This window comes from Scyliorhinus torazame, chromosome 10, assembly GCF_047496885.1.
Source record: "Scyliorhinus torazame isolate Kashiwa2021f chromosome 10, sScyTor2.1, whole genome shotgun sequence".
NCBI lineage: Eukaryota > Metazoa > Chordata > Chondrichthyes > Carcharhiniformes > Scyliorhinidae > Scyliorhinus > Scyliorhinus torazame.
Window position 1 is genome coordinate 242,559,253 of NC_092716.1, and position 21,983 is coordinate 242,581,235.

The 21,983-nt window shown below is 43.4% G+C and overlaps 1 protein-coding gene across 3 annotated transcripts in view; it reads left to right on the forward strand.

Annotated features, from left to right (window-relative positions):
* alkbh3 (alkB homolog 3, alpha-ketoglutarate dependent dioxygenase) overlaps positions 1–21,983 on the forward strand; it is an 86,161-nt gene that overhangs the window by 17,526 nt on the left and 46,652 nt on the right. For all 3 annotated transcript variants that reach the window (XM_072466619.1, XM_072466621.1, XM_072466620.1), the window contains exons 4-6: positions 11,368–11,402; positions 14,464–14,511; positions 16,154–16,257. In XM_072466619.1, coding sequence (XP_072322720.1) covers positions 11,368–11,402; positions 14,464–14,511; positions 16,154–16,257 — 187 coding nt within the window. The remainder of the gene's footprint in view (positions 1–11,367; positions 11,403–14,463; positions 14,512–16,153; positions 16,258–21,983) is intronic.

Below are 21,983 nucleotides of genomic sequence, written 5' to 3' on the forward strand. Positions count from 1 at the left end.
GAATTTGAGAGGGAAAAGTAATGGGAAGGGTCAGGTCTGTGGCAGGGGCAGCACGGTGGTGCAGTGAGCTAGCCCTGCTGCCTCATGGCGCCAAGGTCCCAGGTTTGATCCTAGCTCTGGGTCACTGTCCGTGTGGAGTTTGCACATTCTCCCCGTGTTTGCGTGGGTTTCACCCCCACAACCAAAAGATGCGCAGGGTAGGTGGATTGACCACACTAAATTGCCCCTTAATTGGAAAAAATGAATTGGGTATTCTAAATTTAAAAAAAAAAATTCTGTGGCAGTCAGTTTGGGGTTAGTTCTCTGGAAGTTGTGGGCTGAATAACAGTTGTCTGCAAAAGGCTGTCGGAGATTCAGCATTAATCTGATAGTATCTCTCTCTGTGTCTTCAAGCAGTCTCTCAAAAGATCTTTCTATCGAAAGATAGCCAAGTAATCATGGGCGGGATTCTCCGACCCCCGCCGGGTCGGAGAATCACTGGGGGGGCGGCGTGAATCTCGCTCCGACACCGACTGCCGAATTCTCCGGGGCCGATTTTTGGGTGGGGGCAGGGATCATGCCGCGCCGGTCGGGGGCCGTTGTCAGCGCCCCCCCCCCCCCCCCGGCAATTCTCCAGGCCCCGATGGGCCGAGCGGCCACCCATTATCGGCCAGTCCCGCCGGCGTGAAATGAACATGGTCCATCCCAGCGGGACCTGGCTTTGAGGGCGGTCACCGGAGTCCTCTGGGAGGGCACGGGAGGATCCTGCCCCGTGGGGGGCCTCCATGGTGGCCTGGCCCGCGATCGAGGCCCGCCAATCTGCGGGCGGGCCTGTGCTATGGGGGCACTCTTTCCCTCCGCGCCGGCTTCTGTAAGGCTCCGCCATGGCCGGCGCGGAGAAGAAACCCCCTGCGCATGCGCAGGAACCACGCCAGCGGTTCTGCGCATTTGCCAACTCGCGCCGGCCCATAGTGGCCCTTCGGCGTCGGTTGGCACGGCGCCAACCCTGCTGGCGCCGGCCTAGCCCCCAGAAATGCGGAGGATTCCGCAACTTCCTGGCGGCCCCACGCCGGAGTGGTTCGCGCTGCTCTTGCCGCCGGCGTCGGGCCATCCAGCCAGTTGTGGGAGAATCCCGCCCCATGTGTTTGCTAACTTTATTTAAAAGTTGGTTTTGACCTGTGATGGGTTTTGCTTGATTGTAGATAAAGAAGGTCGCAGTTAGAAGTTAATGCATTTAATTTTATTGATAAGCATTGTTTAACTGGTAATAGTAAGCTGTATTTTGTGCTGTTAGGTAGTATAATAAAGTGAGAATAATAAAGTTTGTTTCAATGTACCATATCCCTATTTGTGAGTGGAATCACTCCTGAAGCAAAGCATCCTTTCCTCACAGTTTTATGAATTAAAAAAAAAAAGTGATTAGGGTTCCTGTCCAGTATCCTAGCAAATGTTGGGGTCTGGTCCGGGATCATAATAAGAGTACTTGATGATAAACTCAGCTTGATGACGCATGATCTGAGTGCTTATGCGACCGAGCTGCAAAATACTAATAAGAGGCTTGATGAAGCGGAGGAAAGAATCTTGAACATTGAAAATATTGCTTCCTCTGCGGAAGCTCACATTCAATCCTTGGAAAACCAGCTGTGTGGTATGTCGGAAATACTGGAAGATTTGGAGAACCGAGGCTAGGGAAAGAATGTCGGGGTCATCGTTCTGCTGGAAGGAGTGGAGGATAAGACGCTTGCTACGTTTTTTGAGAGCTGGCTACCATGTTTCCTGAAGCTGGATGTGAAGGCTGGAAAGGTGCACCGTATCCTGTCTTTGAAGCCGAGGGACAACCGACATCCCAGGCTTTCATGATTTTAGAGATTGCCGGAAAGTTCTGGAGGCGGTGAGGCATGTCAGGACCTGGTTCAATTCAAAACTGGCATAAAATAGTCATGGAATGTATCCCCATGGAATTCTTGACATGAAAATGAAAATGGAAATTGCTTATTGTCACAGGTAGGCTTCAAATGAAGTTACTGTGAAAAGCCCCTAGTCGCCACATTCCGGCGCCTGTTCGGGGAGGCTGATTTGTGACCCGTTCTAAGTCAGTTACATTCCGTAAAGTGTGGGACGCCCATCTCAAATTTAAAGACTCAGCTTTGTCCGACCTGCCCCTGCAAGGCTTTCCATAAGCCATATATTGCAAGTCGTGATCTCACTATATATATATATATATATATATATATATATATAAAAAAGTGTGCAGCTTGATACGTGATCCAATCATGTTTAATTGGTCTTATTGTCTTCCCCCTCCATTTTCTGACTGATCTGGCCTATAAATAAAGGCGCTAGAACTTAAGAACCTTTGTTCTGAATTTAGCCTGTCTTTTTCTCTTAAATCTACAGAAATGTTTGTTCTGTACTGTACAATTGTGTATTGAAAGATTTGTTGCGTTTTCTGTCAGAAAAAAAGATAAAACTCAAATAAAAATACATATGAAAAAAAAATGAAAGGCCTCCCATTGTGGAGATGTGGAGAAATGTCCTCTCTCACTGGGCTGTTCGACCTCTAGACCCAGAGAGCAGTGGATGGTGGGTCATTGAATATTTTTAAGGCTGAGGCACAGAAATCTTTGTTTGTCAAGGGAGTCAAAGGTAATAAGGGGGTAGGCAGTGAAGTAGAGTTGAGGCCACAATCAGATTAGCAATGGCCTTGTCAAATGGCGGAGCAGGCTCGAGGGGCCGAATGGCCGACTCCTCATAATTTGTATGTTCATATGCAAATAGGACACTGAGCCACTTAAGAGACAGCGGACCAAAAGCTTGACATAAGAGGCAGGTTTAAGGAGTTTCCTTAATGAGAAAAACAAAGTAGAGAAGGGGAGAGATTTAGGCAGGGATTTTATAGAATCAAAGAATCATAGAATTTACAGTGCAGAAGGAGACCATTCGGCCCGTCGAGTCTGCACCAGCCCTTGAAAAGAGCACCCTACATAAGCCCACACCTCCACCCCATCCCCATAACCCAATAATCCCACCCAACCTTTTTGGACACTAAGGGCAATTCATCATGGCCAATCCCCCTAAACTGCACATCTTTGGACTGGGAGGAAACCGGAGCACCTGGAGGAAACCCATGCAGACATGGAGAGAGAGTTCAAACTCCGCACAGACAGTGACCCAAACCGGGAATCGAACTTGGGACCCTGGAGCTGTGAAGCAACTGTGCGAACTACTGTCTTAGAGCCTGGGCAGTTGAAGGCACGGCCACAAATGATGGACAACTTAAAATTGGAGGTTGTCAAGAGGCCAGAATTGGAGGAGCGCATATATCTCTGAGGATTATAGGGCTGGAGGAAATTACAGAGATAGCAAGGAGCCAAATCCTCCTAGGTGATTATTTTAGACTCAAAGCACTGTTTCCCCTAGGAGCCTGTGTAAGTCACGGTGGGTTGGGTGGATGGATATGGTGTCAGTTGGGATACAGGTAACAGTGTTTTGGATGGGGTCAACGATGGTCATGCCTGGAGGTGAGGGTTTCAGCAGCATAGGGCTTTTCTCTTTGGAGCGGAGTACTGTGCTGTACTGTTCTATATTCTATGACCTTGGGTAGAGTGCTCTTTCCAAGAGCTGGTGCAGACTCGATGGGCCGAATAGCCTCCTTCTGCACTGTAAATTCTATGTCTATAAGCACTGAGGCTCCCAAGAATCTCAAGAAAAGGAATTTGTGGAATGTCAATGTGATGGCAGTTTGGAGCAGCTTGAGGTAGATCCCACTCACGAACAAACAATACTAGATTTGGTGATAAGTAATGAGGTGAAGGATTCTTTAGGGGGCAGTGACCACAATATTATAGGATTTACCCTGCAGTTCGAGAGGGAGGTGGAATCAGAAGTTCTGAGAAGCGCAAGTTTTAGTGAGGAGCTGAAAGAAATTAGCATTAGTAAAGAAATGGTTTTGGGAAATTAATGGGTTTGAAGGCGGACAAATCTCCAGGGCCTGATAATCTTCATCTCAGAGTACTTAAGTGGCCCTAAAAATAGTAGATCCATTGGTGGTCATTTTCGAAAATTCATTGGCGTCTGGAATGGTTCCTACAGATTGGAGGTAGCGAATGTAACCCTTCCCCCCCCCCCCCCTATTCAAAAAGGGAGGCAGAGGGAAAACAGGGAGCTATAGACCAGTGAACCTAACCTAAGGGAAGCTGCTAGAGTCCATTATTAAGGATTTCGTAGCACAGCATTTGGAAAGCAGTGGTGTAATCAGACAAAGTCAGCATGGATTTATGAAAGGAAAATCATGCTTGACAAATCTCCTGGAATTCTTTGAAGATGTAACTAGTAGAGTTGACCAGGGAGAACCGGTTGGTGTGGTTTATTTAGACTTTCAGAAGGCTATCGACAATGTCTCACATAGCAGATTAACATGTAAAGTTAAAGCGCATGGGATTGTGGGTAGTGTCTTGAGATGGTTAGAAAGCTAGTTCGCAAACAGGAAGCAAAAAGTTGGAATAAATGGCTCTTTCTCCAAATTTGCAGATGATACAAAGTTGAGTGCGAGGGTGTGTTGTGAGGAGGATGCAGAGATGCTTCAGCGGGATTTGGACAGGCTGAGTGAGTGGGCACATGCACGGCAGATGCACAATAATGTGGATAATAGTTTGAGGATAAGGGGTATAGCCCTACTGGGACTGAGGTGAGGAGAAATTTCTTCACCCAGAGAGTGGTGAATCTGTGGAATTCGATACCACAGAAAGTAATTGAGGCCAAAACGTTGTGTAATTTCAAGAAAGAATTACAGATTTCTCTTTGGGCTAAAGGCATCAAGGGATATGGGTGGAAGGCGGCATCAGGGTATTGAACTTTATAATCAGCCACGATCATAAGGAATGGCGGGGCAGGCTTGAAGGGCCGAATGGCCTTCTCCTGCTTCTATTTTCTATGTATTGGTATTGCAACTGAGTAAAGGTAACTACAAAGGCATGAGAGAGAAGGTAGATAGAGTTGATTGGAAGGGGAGCCTATCAGGGAAGACGGTGGAACGGCAATGGAAGGACCCTTTGATGGTTATCAGGAGGCACAACAGAAATTCATTCCCAGGAGGAGGAAACATGCTAATTGGAAGACGAAGCGACCATGGCTGACGAGGGATGTCATGGACAGTATAAAAGCAAGAGAAAAAGCACACAATGTGGTGAGGATTAGTCAGAAGCCATTAAAAGCAAGCAGAGGACAACTAAAATAGCTGAGGAGGTGAAGGTGAAATGAGTGTAAGCTAGCTAGTAATATCAAAGAAGATTGTAAGAGAGAGGCAAGAATGGATATTGGACCACTGGAAAATTAGGCTGGAATAGCAATGGTGAAGAGAGAAATGACAGAGGAACTCAATAGGTACTTTGCATCATCTTCACGGTGGAAAACACCAGTGGTAAACCAGAACTTCAAAAGAGTCAGGGGACAGAGGTGAGTGTAGTGGCCACCACTAAGGAGAAGTTGTTGGGAAGCTGAAGTTCTGAAGGTCGATAAATCACCCAGGCCAGATGGACCACACCCAGGGTTCTGAAGAAGATAGCTGAGGAAATTGTGGAGGCATTAGTGGTGATCTTTCAGGAATATCTGGAGTCAGGGAGGGTCCCAGAGGACTGGAAAATGACTAATGTAACACCCCTGTTTAAGAAGGGGGGCGGAAAACGGGAAATTATAGGCTGGTTAGCCTGACTTTGGTCGTTCGTAAGATTTTAGAGTCTATTGTTAAGGATGATATTGTGGAGTACTTGAAAGTGCATGGTTAAAATAGGGCTGAGTCAGCACGGCTTCGTCAAGGGAAGTCATACCTGACAAATCTCTGACAATTCTTTGAGGAGGTAACAAGGAAGTTAGACAAAGGAGAACAAGTGCACGTCATCTATTTGGATTTCCAGAAGGCCTTTGACAAAGTGCTGTACAAGTGGCTGCTAAATAAGATAAGAGCCCATGGTGTTATGGGAAAGGTACTGGCATGGACAGATGATTGGCTGATTGGCAGAAGACAGAGTGGGGATAAAGGGGTCCTTTTAAGGTTGGCAGTCGGTGACTAGTGCAGTTCCGTAGGAGTTAGTGGTAGGATCACAACTATTCACGATTTACATTAACAATTTGGAAGAAGAACTGAGGGCATTGTTGCAAAGTTTCAAATGATACAAAGATATGAAGAGGGACAAGTAGTATTGAGGAAGCAGGGAGGTTGCAAAAGAACTTGGACAGGCGAGAAGAGTGGGCAATGAAGTAGCAGCTGGAATACAACGTGGAAAAGTGTGAGGTTATGCACTTTGGTAGGAAGAATAGAGTCATAGACTTTTCTAAATGGGGAAAGGCCTTGGAAATCTGAATCACAAAGGGACTCAGGAGTCCTAGTTCAGGATTCTCTTAAGGCTAACGTCCAGGTTCAGTCGGCAGTTAGGAAGGCAAATGCAAAGTTAGCATTCATTTTGAGAGGGCTAGAATACAAGAGCAGGGATGCACAGTTGAGACTGTATAAGGCTCTGGTCAGACCCCATTTGGAGTATTGTGAACAATTTAGGCCCCATATCTAAGGAAGGATGTGCTGGCCTTGGAAAGAGTCCAGAGAAGGTTCACAAGAATGATCCTGGGAATGAAGAGCTTGTCCTATAAGGAGCGGTTGAGGTCTTGGGTCTGTACTCGATGAAGTTAGAAGGATTGGGGTGTTCTCATTGAAACTCACTAAATATTCAGACGCCCAGATAGAGTGGACGTGAAGATGTTTCCACTAGTAGGAGAGACTAGAAACCGAGGGCACAGCCTCAGACGAAAGGGATGATCCTTCAAAACTGATGAGAGAATTTCTTTAACTAGAGGATGATGAATCTGTGGAACTCATTGCTGCAGACGGCTGTGGAGACAAAGTCGCTGAGTGTCTTTAAGACAGAGAGAGATAGGTTCTTGATTAACAAGGGGATCAAGGGTTACAGGGAGAAGGAAGGAGAATGGGGATGAGAAACATATCAGCCATGGTCGAATGGCGGAGCAGACTTGATGGGCTGAATGACCCAATTCTGCTTGTATATGTTATGGTCTTATGGAGGCAGAGACGAGTATTGTTACAGGAGTGGAAATAGACCATCTGAGCGACAATGTGGTTGAAACCCCATCCCCGGGTCAAATATGGCATTGAGATTGTGAATAGTCTGGTTTAGTTTCAGACAGTTGGCAACCAAACTTCTCACCTCGTTCAACCTACCCCCCCTCCCACACACACACACACTTGATCGGCGCTGAAAAGATGGGACAGGTTGTGTTGGAGCGCCCACACAGCTGATAGGTTGGCTGGGGCCAGAAGGCATCCAGGGGGGTGGGCGGGGGGGGGGGGGGTCACCTATACGACCCAAGGAATCGGGTTTAAGGCGGGCTGCGGTAATAGTATTGCGTACCCGTCCACCCCTGTTAAGTAATGGGTTAAGAGACATTGCAATTAGTTGTCTCATTTATGTTAAGTATCCATTAATTGACACTGATATGTAAAGGGGCTTCAGGTGGCCTCTGTCAGGTGATGTATCGTTAGAGTTTTGTGCAAAGGCTGTTGGAATGAAATAAATGTGTGTTTGTGAAAAAGGAACAGAACTTTAGACTCTTCATATCATAGCAACTAAAATGTCTAACAATTGGTAGCAGAGGATGGTTGCTGTGTAAATGTGAAGGGTTGAACAATACAACTTTTCAAGGAGTGAGTGAGATGGATGGATTATCCTCCCTTATTTTCTGAAAGGGAATCGTACGACCAATGGAGAAGTGCAGTAGTTATGTGGACTAAGGTAACTGCTTTGGGGAAGAGAAAACAAGGTATGGCATTGGCTCTTTCTCTACCATATGGCAGTAAAATCCGAAACCATGTGCTTTCTGAGCTGGAATTGGAAGAGTTAGACTCAGAAGAAGGTCTGGAGATTTTATTACATTATATGGATAAGATAAATAAAAAAGATGACTTATTAAGTGCGTATGAAGCATGGTCGGATTTTGATAAGTTCCGGAAAATGGAGGATATCTCCATGGAAGACTACATAATGGAATTTGTCAGACTATATAAAAGGCTGCAGAAACACAACCTGGAATGTCCACTGTCTGTGTTAGCCTTTAAATTACTTGACTATTCTAGAGTGAGCAACATAGATAGGCTCCTGGTTTTGACAGGAGTTCAGTTTACTGATAAGGATACCTTATTCGAGCAGATGACAAAAAGCTTTTTTGGAAGCAGAAGTCTCTGAAAGAATTCGCAGAGCTTTAAGACATAACGTACGGCCATCAGATGCCGTTTTTCAGCAAGGAGGCATGGTATACTATAAGAGAGACAATTCTAATGAATGGAAAGGCCCAGGGAAGATCATAGGCATAGATGGCAAAACAATTATTTTGCAACCTGGTAATCAAACTGTTGGGGTACATTCATCAAGGATAATGGGTACAGATTACAAATTTTCAAATTTAGACAGAGCTGACAGACATGACGAGGAACCAGAGTCATCTGGTACGCATGTGTTACAGAACTATGAGGACCAATTAACTGATATAGACAGGGTTTCTGTGGAGGAACACAACACTTCTGATGAATTAGAACAGGCCATTTTTCTGAAAGGGCAACTGCCAAAAGTTGGTACAAAAGTGACATACTTACCTGAAGGGTCTAGTCAATGGAAGGATGCAACTGTTATTAGTAGAGCAGGGAAGGCCACTGGAAAGTATAAACATTGGTTGAATGTACAGCATTCAGGGGAAGGAGTCAAGACAATGGATTGGGAAAACGAAGTTCAAAAATGGAGGGCACAGAAACGCAGTGCCCGGATAGTGAACAGGTCCGCAGGAGAAGGTCGAGAACTATTGAAAGGACATTCCATAGCAGAAGGGAAAGATCAAGCAGTAGCAGTACAGAACGAGATACCAGGCAGGAGAGGGGGACGTAGTTTAGCAAGATCTCAGAACATGAGTAAGACTACGAATACTAATAGGAGTAGAAGCCCACATGCACGTGAGATTTTGGTGGCTTCAAATAAATTAGATGAAAAAGTTATCAAAGAAGCTAAACAGCAAGAATTGCATAGTTGGAGTGAATTTGGGGTATACATGGAAGTACCGGACAGGGGACAAAGAGCTCTATCCCACAGATGGATTTGCACGGAAAAGGTTCTTCCGGATGGAACTTATAAGGCAAAGACCAGGGTTGTGGCAAGGGGATTTGAAGAAAACTTAGAAGATCAGGATTTAAGGGTAGATTCACCTACAGCAGGAAAGGTTATTTTAAAGATCTTCTTGGCTCTATTAGCCACAAAGGCATGGGAATGCAAATCTATAGATATAAAAGCAGCCTTTGTGCAGCTCCAGAGAGACATTTTTCTCCATTCTCCTAAAGAAGCAGCTAACACAGAAGGGGTATTCTGGAAGTTGAACAAATGTGTATATGGATTCAATGATGCATCTAGAGTCTGGTATTTTTTCGGTAAGGTCAGTTTTGTTAAAGTTAGGCTGTTGCCAGTTGAAAGCAGATCCTGCAATGTTTTACTGGCACTATAAAGGAAATCTTTCTGGCATTTTTATGATGCATGTCGATGATTTTTTGTGGGGTGGGACGAGTGATTTTGAAGCTATTGTAATCTCTGGTTTGAGGAAAGAATTCAGGGTTGGAAGTCTGGCTTCCGGTGCATTTAAATATATTGGTCTGGAAATTGGACAGACTAAGTTAGGGGCAACTTTACGTCAGCAATCTTATTTGGAAAGCATCAGCCTAATAGCAATTAGTCGTGGCCGAGTTTCACAAAAAGACGCAATGGTTTCAAAGATAGAAAACGAGCAACTGGAAAGCTTAATTGGGCAACTGAACTGGTTAGGTAGACAGACTAGACCGGATGTGAGTTTTGATGTCTTAGAGTTGAGTACAAAAATGAATGATCCCAAAGTGGAAGACATAATAAGAGCAAATAAAGCGTTGGCCAAACTAAAAATGCAGGAGTGTGTTTTGAAGTTCCCCGTTTTAGGTGACCTTAGGCACTTGAAACTCATAGTTTATAGTGATGCGTCCTACGCAAATTTATGTGATGGGGTTTCAAGCACAGTAGGTTTTATAATTTTCCTTTTGGGGAACAATGGTAAATGTTGCCCGCTTGTGTGGGAACAAAGAAAATAAGGAGAGTGGTAAAAAGCACTTTGGCTGCTGAGACGTTAAGCCTTGTAGAGGCGGTGGATATAGCCTTTTATATAAGTATGATATTGACAGAAATTTTGGGATTAGGGGATTTGGGTAATATACCTATTGACTGTCACATTGACAATAAATCCCTGTGGGAAAATGTGCACTCTACAAAAAGTGTCAATGAAAAGAGGTTACGGATAGACATCGCAGGTTTGAAGCAGATGTTGGACAGAAGGGAAATAACAAAAATTAAATGGGTCGACAGGAGCTATCAACTGTCAGACTGTTTTACGAAAAGAGGGGCGAGTTCACAGAAACTTTTGGATATTGTTAATGAAGGGCGCTTGTTTCTGTGACTTTTTTCTTTCTTTCTCGCCCAAACAAAAAAAAGGGGGGGAAATCATGTGTGTGTTTTTGAGTTTCTTGAAATGTTGTTTTCACCTAATTATTATTTTTTCTCCAAGGAAGGGGAGACTGTTAAGTGATAGGTTAAGAGACATTGCAATTAGTTGTCTCATTTATGTTAAGAGCCATTAATTGACACTGATATGTAAAGGGGCTTCAGGTGGCCTCTGTCAGGTGATGTATAGTTAGAGTTTTGTGCAAAGGCTGTTGGAATGAAATAAATGTGTTTGTGAAAAAGGAACAGAACTTTAGGCTCTTCATATCACAGCAACTAAAATGTCTAACAACCCCGACCCCACAGCCCACCTCCTGGCTACCCCCCACAACTCCCCCCTGCCCTGGCAGAAGCCGCCCTGGCCAACGGCATGGCTGTCAGCAAAGAATGGCGGTGCTGGACACTGTACGTATGCTCTCTCTCTCTCTCTCTCAGCAGCCACCATGCAAGGTTCACGATTTGTGAGAGCACACGTGGACCACGCCATCAGGAACTCAGCACTTGAACTCAGCACTCAGCGGAGCTTGCGGGTGGGCCCATTAATATGTGAACGGTGTTTCAACTACGTGCACCGTGCGTCGCATTGACGTCTTTTTTGGCGAGGCGGAACATCGCGATTCGGCGTCAAACCGGCGCCTGCCGTGATTTCGCCGTCGGGAGGTATTCTCCACCCGATCACACGGCCAGATTTTGCTGTTGCCAACGGAGAATCACACCCAATATCTTTCCTGATTGCTTAACAATAATTCAACGATTTGATTTTTTTTCTTTTAATCAAGTGTGCAGTGACTTAATTCTCTTGTGTAACTTGTTCACTCATTAGGTTCAGCGTAAAATTCCAGAAGAAAGGATCATTGAGTAAGTACACAAATTGTTATTCTTTAGCACTCTTTGGTGAAAATACATTTTTAAGTCCAGCACTGTAATGTTTCTCGTACTGATAACAGAAGTTTATAATCTTTTGTTCATGCTGCAAAAGTGATGCAAACTGTTCAGAGGAGACCGGAAGCATCATATGTCTTGCTGTCTGAACAATTTGCTATCCATTTCCCAAAAGGCTATGTCCTCAATCTTTGCCACAGAACCTGCGTCACCACTTCTTTCCAATAGGAAAATGTAACAGACACATTACAGGTACAAATTCTAGTTTACATAGAATATAACCAAATCCTGCACTCACACGTCAATGATAAACTGTTCAAGCAGTAGTTTGTGATATCATCTGAAATCCAGGTTGATTTTGCTGCTTATGGATCAACTACAGTGATTTGTCTCCCCCAATGAACAGTAGTTTTTCTCTTCAAATTTTCTATATTTCAGGGCGGCACGGTGGCTCAGTGGTTAGCACTGCTGCCTCACGGCACCTAGGACCCGGGTTCGATTCCGGCCCCGGGTCACTGTCCGTTTGGAGTTTGCACATTCTCCCCGTGTCTGCGTGGGTTTCACCCCCCAACCCAAAGATTTGCAGGGTAGGTGGATTGGCTATGCTAAATTGCTCCTCAATTGGAAAAAGTTTTTAAAAATCTTCTATATTTCCATGGAAACACATACCCAAACTGTAATTCAAATAACTACTATTGCATGCACTGACGAACAGCAAGATGTCAAATTTGAAATTCTTCAGCCTGTCGACAGCCTCCTCATCAGCCTGGGTAGTGGGACCACCACTGAAGCACAGGTCGGGGCACGTGTTGATTATACTCACCAAGGTTTGCACTTTGCCCCAGTTGCACAAGGGTGAGCCACCATGCCCCCAAATGGAATATGTTGTTGCGGCCGGGTCTGACTCCAGTGCAAAGCCTGTTCAGTTTCACCCAGTCTGGGATTTCCAATGGGTGGATCATCAACCAACTGCTGATTCTGGGCTGTGGTGTCAGAGTTGTGCCACAGGTCTGCAGCAGAACTGCCACGCTCGGGTAGATTGGTCCAGATTGGCCGCCTTGAGATGAGGCGTGTGCTGGGTGGGGGGGTGATGTCTTCTACCAATGGAAGATCTGGATTTTTGTTCACTCCTGCCAGCAATTGTGCTGTGCTAACTAGGAGATGGATTTGTGGTGGTACAATGCTGCAGAACACAGCTAGCCAATTTGTGTGTGTTGACTCAATTGCCCTGGAGATGTTCCTTGTGGTCTCATTCAGCTGGACATCTACCAGTTTGCAGTGCGCAGAGTTCTTCCAGACAGAGCTACTGAGTAGTAGAGAGCCAAAGAGGAGGGTCTTAAAATTCTGATTTTCGTTCCCCAAGAAGTTATTACTAGTTTTCTGATGAGATTGGTGTGAGTCTTTAGTCTAGTTGAGACTTCCTGGAGGTCAGTGTGCGGTCCAAAATTACACCAAGCTAGGTAGATGTAGGGTGGTGTTTGATGCAACCGCTGATTAGGAGAGGTCAAGTTCTTGTTGACTTCTTGTATTGCCAGGGTGGTAGACACATGATATGGTTTTTGCAGCACTTGGTTTGAAGCACCAGTTTTGACAGTAGTGCAAGTTTACTATGGTCGTCACTAAGAGCACTGTTAATGTCCTGGAAATCTCTCGCTTGGTCTGTTTTGAAGAAGAGAAGCGATGGTATCAGCAACCCAGGATAGTAGTACCCGCGAAAGCTTAACCATAGGCTTTTGTGCCACACCGTGTCGTAGGCTACAGTGAGATCGAGTTAGATGACTCCGGTTTTTAGGTGCTTTTGAAAGTCATTTTCGATGTGGGTACTGAAGACAAATACCCGATCTTCTGGTGACGGCAGCAGACAATCTTGTGACACACTGTCGCAAACACCTGACGGGGCACTTTTCCTGATGTCCAACTTTGTCCTATGTTGCCTTTTATTCTCTCTGTACTTTGCTGATCACTGCACCCCAAACAGAGTACACCCAATAAAACATGGTGAAAATAGCAAAACAAGTATCATGTAAAACTATTTGGCTATAAAACAATATCTTACCAAAGGAACAAGTTCAGCACCAAATCATAGTGCACTGAAGTATCAGTTTAGATTATCAACTGAAACTCTGGACCTGAGCTTGAACTCACAACTTGCTGACTTAGAGATGAGTGTTCTATCACTGAGTTAAGGCTAGTGTTGCAATTCAAGTGCTGGCTACCCATCCACTAGCAAGTCTAACTACAGATAAGGTATATAAACTCACCTTAAGTAATGCAGTTCCTTATCCAATACTCCCCTCACTCCCAGTAGTGTAGTTAATAAATCTCCCTCCGCACTCCAATTTGAACTTCTCTTAGCTAACGGGCAGCTGAGTAATACAGTTCAAATTCCCCCCATCTCCTCGAGTAGTGCAGTTCCAACCATTTATTTATAAAAATCAGAATCACCCCTTAGTGATGTCATGATCCCACTCCCCAATCCCAGGTAATCTTATTCAGAAAAGGGGATGCAATTAATTTTAATTTAGGGAAAATGATTTTGAGAACAGCCCTCTTTGGATTTTTTCACGCCTTACGCTTGCAGTACTTTACCGACGGAATTGTGTTGTTAGCAGATATGGAAAAGTCTGCTTCCTGGCCCAAAAGAGGACATCAAACAATGAGATGTAGAACGCAGGAAGAGATAAGTCGACAAAAGCGGAAGTATTGCAAAATTATATTGTCAGCTGCATAAATTCAAAAGAAGACCACTAGTAGTACTGACTTTAATTTTGTTATTTACACGTCAATTACTGATTGATATTAGCAAGAGATGAACCGTCAAATTTTTCCAGCTATAGAATTGCGTGAGGATCAGAATGATGAGGGGGAAATATTAAGTGGCATTTCAATTCAATTATTGAAAACCAATGACAAATTATGAATAGTGGTGATGTTTCCAAATTATGCATTTAATACCTTTCGTTTATTTTTGCATTGCACCCAGCCTGTCTTGTCGAATTCCTCCACCGATATTGAAACTTTTTTTTTTGTTCTTAAGCAAAGAAGGTTTTTATGAAATCAGCAGCAGCTCAACGGGAGTTTCCAGGTAAGAAGTGAAGGTTTCTCCTCTGTTCTATGCGTGAAATGTCTGGGTAGATTTTGGAGATTTGCTTCTCCATATACATTTTCTTTGTGAGTGAAAGTTCTGTATAACGAGAAGCTGGAATGAGTGATTTAAACGCTGAATCATGAAAATTAAAGTTTGAGTGAATGATTTGCTTTCCTTGCCTATCCTGAAAGATGCTGCCGCAAGCTAAGATGTAATTCCAGAGTTCCTGGAGCCCAATGCTTTATTGGTTCATGAGAAAGTCTAGTCAGTGACTGTTCAACGCAGAGGCATCACAATCACATTCAGATATTCAGCCCCCCCCCTCCTATTAGTTACGCACGGTTCAAAATCACTTTGGGCAGTTCAATGAGCTGACCCAACCATCGTGATATACGATTTCTCTTGCTTCAAGCGTTAGTTGCTGGGATATTATTACATCCTTACACAACAAATGTGATTCTTCAGTTGTAATTTAAACAAACTGAAGATTTCCTTCCCTAAAGGGCATTACAGAATCAGAAAGGTTTTTATGACAATTGATGATAGTTTCACGATTACCATTACTAAGACTAATTTTTAATTCCAGATTTTATTAGTTAAATTCAAATTCCACCAGCTCCCATGATGGGATTTGAACCCGTGTCCCCAGAGCATTAGCTTAGAACTCTGGATTACTAGCGCAGTGACTTTATCTTTTAATAATCTTTATTGTCACAAGTAGGATTTCATTAACACTGCAATGAAGTTACTGTGAAAACTCCTAGTCGCCACATTCCGGCGCCTGTTCGGGTACACAGAAGGAGAATTCAGAATGTCCAATTCACCTAAAAGCACGTCTTTCGGGACTTGTGGGAGAAAACCTGAGCACCCGGAGGAAACACACGCAGACACGGGGAGAACTTGCAGACTCCGCACAGACAGTGACTCAAGCTGGGAATTGTACCTAGGACCCTGGCACTGTGAAGCCATAGTGCTAGCCACTAAGCTGCCGTGCTTACCACTACACTGTCATCTCCCCTTACTGCTGCATTGCGTGGTCATACTATGAGCAAAGATATAGGGTGGACTCTTACCAGAATTTGGCAGTGACAGGCTGAAAATGGATGTGTATCTCTCCAGTTGCACACACCAGTTTTCTCTCCAGATATTGAGCTTCTTTAAAGAAAAAAAATGAATGGGTATGGTTTACGACGTCACTCTGGCGGGGCCTGTTAGAGCCGGTAACTGACCCCACAGAGATTGGGTGCCATCTTTAAAGGGCTCTCCAAACAGCGCTGAGACTTACGGTCCCCAAGCCTCCATCATGGAGGTTTTGTGGGCCCCACCCACCGAACGTTCAGCGCCAGCATTTCTCTCCCCCCGCCCCACCACCACCACCATTGACCTATCGCCAGCAATCCCCTCCTCTGTGCTCACTCTTCCCTTATTTCCTTGACACACATAAATTAACTCTTTCCCTCCCTCCCCCAATATGCTCCCCCTCCATGGGTCTCCCCCCTAGCACTGCCCCTGCTTTAGGGTGGCACTGCTGTATCTGGATATCAAATCATAAAATGTCTAGGTTTCACAAGCAATTGGATAAATGTGTTCACTAGTTTATTCTAATTTTTTTATCCTTCTGCTCTTTCTCCATTATCAGACTGCATCTTAAACCTGCTTTTGTTGACCTAAAGGAAGCTGATTGGATGTTTGAACAGCTGCATATGGAAATACCCTGGCAGCAAAAATCTAACATCAGAGAGGGTTTGTTTCATTTAAGAATTGTGATGAATGTAGAAATTGTTATATATTGTATTTTATATTTGTGGCAATAATGTTATTAAAAATACTGGTTTAAAATACATACAGGAAGTGTGCCTACTAATGCTGTACATAAGGTGTCGTAAAAGGTGAAGTAATGATTTATTTTAACCATTTACCTGTTTACAGACGGTGGCTAAAGCAATATTGTTTTGATCGCTGGAGATTCTCTGGAGAGTAGATAATTATGAGGGATTGAATTTTAGTCCTAGAAAGCAGGCGGTGGGACATCTGAGTGGGATTTGATGATGTAATTAATGGGAGGAGCCAGGTCTGTCTGTCGTTTGTAGTTTTGCCAAATGCTGTTAGGTTCAGCAGAAGGGTCTTACAAGACAGAAGGATTTTCAGGTTGTTCCTGTAAAGGGTCTCTCGCCAAAGGTCTGCACAGATAAGCAAATAACCTGTTTTGTTAACTTTACTTATAAGTAGCATTTGAGCTGTAGTGGGTTGCTTAATTGGAATTAATGGCAGTGTCGGTAGTAAGTTAAAGTTTTTCCTTTTATTTAATAATTTTTAACTGAATTATAAAGCTCTTTATTTGACAATGTGGTTTGTTCTGTGTTTAAATAAAGTTTGTTTTAACATAAAAGATACCTATTGGTATGTGCTGGGGTGAAGTATCCTTTCCTCACATTTTTCCAAACTGAAAAATTGTTGGAGGTTCTCGTCAGGTATCCTAACAGAGATGGAGTCTGGTGCGGTATCCTAACAGAATTTTTGTAGTTTTCAAACATATTGCACTTGTTATCGGAATAGTTATAGTTTAATTCTGTGCCGTAAAATTCGTTCAGTTTCCTTGTTTTATTTTCAAATTATTTTCACCTTGCAAGTGGCCTGTTTCCAGCCCCGTTGTGGTGGACCTGCCAAAAGTCCATTCATAACGTCCAAACATTGTTGCACTACGTCATCTCAAATCTTTGGCACTTTTGTCATGTCAGATGAGGTTCACCCCCAAGATCCAAGTGGACTCAAGAGGTATTCTTGACTCCCACTGGAGCCACTGTCTCCCGACAGAGGATAATTAGTCCTTTTTAGTGACTGTTTCGGGAATTCTGAAAGCCAGGTCTCAACTGACATAAGTGCCATGAAGGCCTTTCAGAAAAATAAAGGGAAAAATTCCCAGGAAAACCCCAGAATCCACCGTACCCCAGGTTCATGCCATTGGCATGAGTGGGTGACGAGAGCTGGAGCCTCAGACTCCCCCAACGAATGTGGAATCTGATCCAGGGGAATTGATCCGGCCCACGTTCTAGATGTACTCCAAAAACGATGGGACATGTGCCCTCTCCCAGCTCAGCAATTCCTGTCCCCAGGTGTTTGGTGAAGGAAGTTAAGTATTTGCAACACTGGTATCTTTTGAGTCAACTGGGGGAAGAAATCTAGCAGCACTTTCTCAGGCTGCAGAAATAGTTCTTCCTGTCAGATTTAGAGAGTTCAGATGGTAAACTCTGCACCTAGCCATTGTCACCTGCCTGTTGTGAAAAATTACACAAGTGTAACAAAAAAAACAACCTTTTAAGCTAGATAACATCCCTATGCTTTTTTATATGTGATCAATGATGAACTGTTACTTGTGACTCTCTGTCAAATTTGGGCTCCTGTACTCTGGAGCCTTCAGAGTTTAATTCAAATCCCTTTCACTAGTGCGGATTCAATTTCAATTTAAGTGACACCTTATTTGTAGCAATCGTTGATGAAGTTAGATCTTCAGTGGGACGATCTTTGGGCGACATGCTAGCACAGTGGTTAGCACTGTTGCTTCACAGCGCCAGGGTCCCAGGTTCGATTCCCATTTTGGGTCACTGTGCGGAGTCTGCACGTTCTCCCCATGTCTGCAACCTTTTCCTCCAGGCATTCCGGTTTCCTCCCACAAGTCCCGAAAGACGTGCTTGTTAGGTGAATTGGGTATTCTGAATTCTCCCTTTGTGTACCCGAACAGGCGCTGGAGTGTGGTGACTAGGGGATTTTCACAGTAACTTCATTGTAGTGTTAACGTAAGCCTACTTGTGACACTGATAAAGATTTTAATTATTATTAATGCTCTTGGTACTTACAGAAAATGCCTACCGATTAATGGTTACAGAACAGCTATTATTTTAATAGTGAATGGAACATTTTTTATTTTACTAGTCTCTACAAACTTATGACTGATCAAAATATCAATATTTAATATTTCATTCACCATTTAAAGACTTGCTGACTGATTGGTTCTGTGGTTGTCTAGCAAGTATCGCAGAAAATTAGCTTGCAGGTACAGCAGGGAATAAGAAAGGCAAATAGAATTTTGGCCTTTATAGCTAAAGGAATAAAGTATAAAAGTTGCTGCAACTGTGCAAGGCATTGGTGAGACCGCACCTGGAGTATTGTGTACAGTTTTGGTCCCTTTTTTTGAGGAGGGAAATTGTTGCATTAGAGGCAGTTCAGAGGAGGTTCACTAGATTGATTCCAGAGTTGAGAGGTTTGTCTTATGAAGTGGGATTGAGATTTTAGAAGAATAAGAGGAGATCGAATTGATCATAAGATGATAAAAGGTATTGACAAAGTAAATGTAGAGCGGATGCTTTCGCTGGTGGGGCAATCTAGAACAAGAGGTCGTAGTTTCACGTTAAGGGGTAGCAGAGGTGAGGAGAAATTAATTCTCTCGAAGGGTCGTGAATCTGTGAAATTCACAACCCCAGAGGCCAGTGGGTGCCGGGATATTGAGTAAATTTAAGGAGCAGATAGACAGATTTTTAATGAGTAATGGGATGAAGGGTTATGGAGAGCGGGTAGGAAAGTGGAGTTGGGGCCGAGAGATCGGTCATGAACATATTGAATTACAGAGCGCACTTGAGGGGCTGAAATGCTCCTAGTTCTTATGTTCTTGTGTTATTAATTTTTATGATGGCAAGTTCTTCAGCAATTTATTTCAAATGAGCTGATTGCTCAAGTGCTTGTTGGAGCATTAATACTGAAGTTAAGAGCCTGTGAGATTTTCAAAGTTCTACAGTTCATAGAATCATATTGGTGGTCAGCTGTTCTCTGTAGAGGGATTGAATCTATGTAGCATTGATAATTCTTGTTGAATGATGCTTTACTACTGTGCCTTTATGCAGACAAATCTTTACTAAATTTAGTGTGGTAAGGAAAGAAATTTGCACGCTAATTGTGCCAAATCCCTGCCCATTCAGAATACTGAACAGTTCTAGGAAGTGTTTTTTCATCCTGCAGACCTGGGTATAGGCAGGCCCTATAATCACTCTTCTATGATAGTATAGAATGACTTATTCTGTAAAAGTAAGTTTGTGGTTTCTCTATTACTTTGTTTTCTCTATGAAACTCTTGTTCCAGTCCCATTTATCTTTGGTTTTAATGCTAATATCAATGTAGTCTGATCTCCTGCCAATTCCAATCACATTATAAATCTACTCTCATTCTAAATTGGTAAATATTTACTTGGACTAAAAAGTGAATGGCCCTTGATATATAACATATAAATATCCAATTCAATAAACGTTTACTTCATGCTGCTACATAAACATAAATAATGCAATAAACAAACAAGAATGCCCTCATTGAGGGGCGGTACAGTGGCGCAGTGGTTAGCACTGCTGCCTCACAATGCCGAGGGCCCAGGTTGGATCCCGGCTCTGGGTCACTGTCCGTGTGGAGTTTGCACATTCTCCCCATGTCTGCGTGTATCTCATCCCCGCAACCCAAAGATGTGCAGGGTTGGTGGATTAACCACGCTAAATTGTCCCTGAATTGGAAAAAGAAAGAAAAACAGTGCCCTAATTGCTTCTTCATATAAAAGAAGCCCCAATGCACGCACATGAATGTTGCTTGCTTGCAAACGTCAAACCTCTGATGGGCATATATACACTGCCCAGAACCCAGCGTGGATGCCTCTGACACCTTGACATTGGGGACTTGGGTAAAGTGGCCAGGAATTTACATCTCTCTACCTAGCACTTTTAATCACAGGCATAGGACGAGGATTGAAAATGATTTTCAGCAGAAGCCACATCAGGAAGGATCTTTTTCTTCTACAAATTGTTTTTAAACATAAACCTGTTGAACAATCCCTCCCCCATCCCCCCCTCCCTCTTATGGGAAAGATTGAATTATTCAGAACAGTAGTCCCAAAGGTAGTGTGAGAATCTTTGGTGCAAACCTGCATCAGTTCACTCGGTAGCACTATGCAGTATATTCGATTATGCTGTCTCAACTTACAACTCCAAGCACCAGTTGATAGTGATTAATTCTTGCTACTTTATCATAATCATTTTCACTAGACATTTTGACCATTTACTTTCTCACTAGGCTGTGGTTGCCTTTCTTCCAGGAAACTGTCTGTGTCAGACTTTATATTGAAAAACAGTAATAACCAAACTAAACTTAGGAATTCTGAATGCAGTTATCCCTCAAAGTGCCTGCAGATCTATGCCTTGATTATCGTACTAATGCTGATTGGAAGTAATTTGGTCTTAATACTAGTATAAATTGTTAAACTAGCAATTAGAATCCACTGATCCAAATACGATGTAACAATAAACTAGAGGGAATAATGCTACTTGGGATGGTTAAGGAATGGAGGCTACATTTCTTTCCAACATTAATGGCTTACCTGTGCAGTCCTGTTCACTGCTCAAGGTTATTTACCACTACAAAAGCAAAATGCTGCCGATTCTGGAGTTCTGAAATAAAAACAGAAAGTGCTGAAAAATCTCTGCAGGTCTGATGGCCCCTGTGGAGCAAGAAAGAAGAGTCGTATTGGACTCGAAACACTAACTCTGTTTCTCGCTTCACGAATGATGCCAGACCTCCTGAGTTTTTCCAGCATTTCCTGTTTTTATGCCATTGCAGTTGCTGGGACTCCTGCATGCATCCATTTTTGTGAGCTACTTCTATGTCTATGTTTGCTGTGTTTCTCAGTTCTGACAAATTCTACCCTTGGAGGAAATTATTCATTCAGTCCACCTAAATCAAGCAAAACTCCTTGAGGGTAGGTTCTCCTTACCAGTTTGCTGTTCCCTGAGTGCCACCGAGTAATCATTCAGCCATATCTGATTAACGTGCCATGCATATTGTTATGACCACAGCAGATGTTAATTGCTGAACAAATCAAACCCCAGAGGGAAACTTGGCTTACGGTCCATAACCCTTTTTTTTGTACTCTGAAAACGAGAAGAAACCTAATGATCTCAGCAGCAAATAATTTCAGTAACACTTGGGGATTGTAAAAAGAGGTAAAATATGTATTCACAAGAAGAAAAGAAGTCTTAAGCACACAAGATTACAGTTACACAGTTAAATAGTCTTAGAAAACATTCTCTGAAAGAAGCCCATTTGGTCAGACCCACAAATAAACACCTTCCAGGCAACACTCCTTTGTATCTGTTTAACTAAAAGATCCAGTAATATTACCCAGTTCAAAACTGCTATCAATTTAGTAGAGGTATACAACACAACCTCTCACTCACTTCCACTCTGTTGTGGTAATCCAAGAGTACTCAGAAACAAGGCTGCTTTCTGAAACCTAGAACTTTTCTGGCTTGATTGGATGGCTGATTCAAACTTTGCACCTTCTCCCAGCACAGAGCTGTTTCCAGGATGTCTCCTCTCACACAGCTAAGAATCTTTCCTTGTTTACTTATGAAACATTTACAAGCAGTAAAAGCCATTTACAC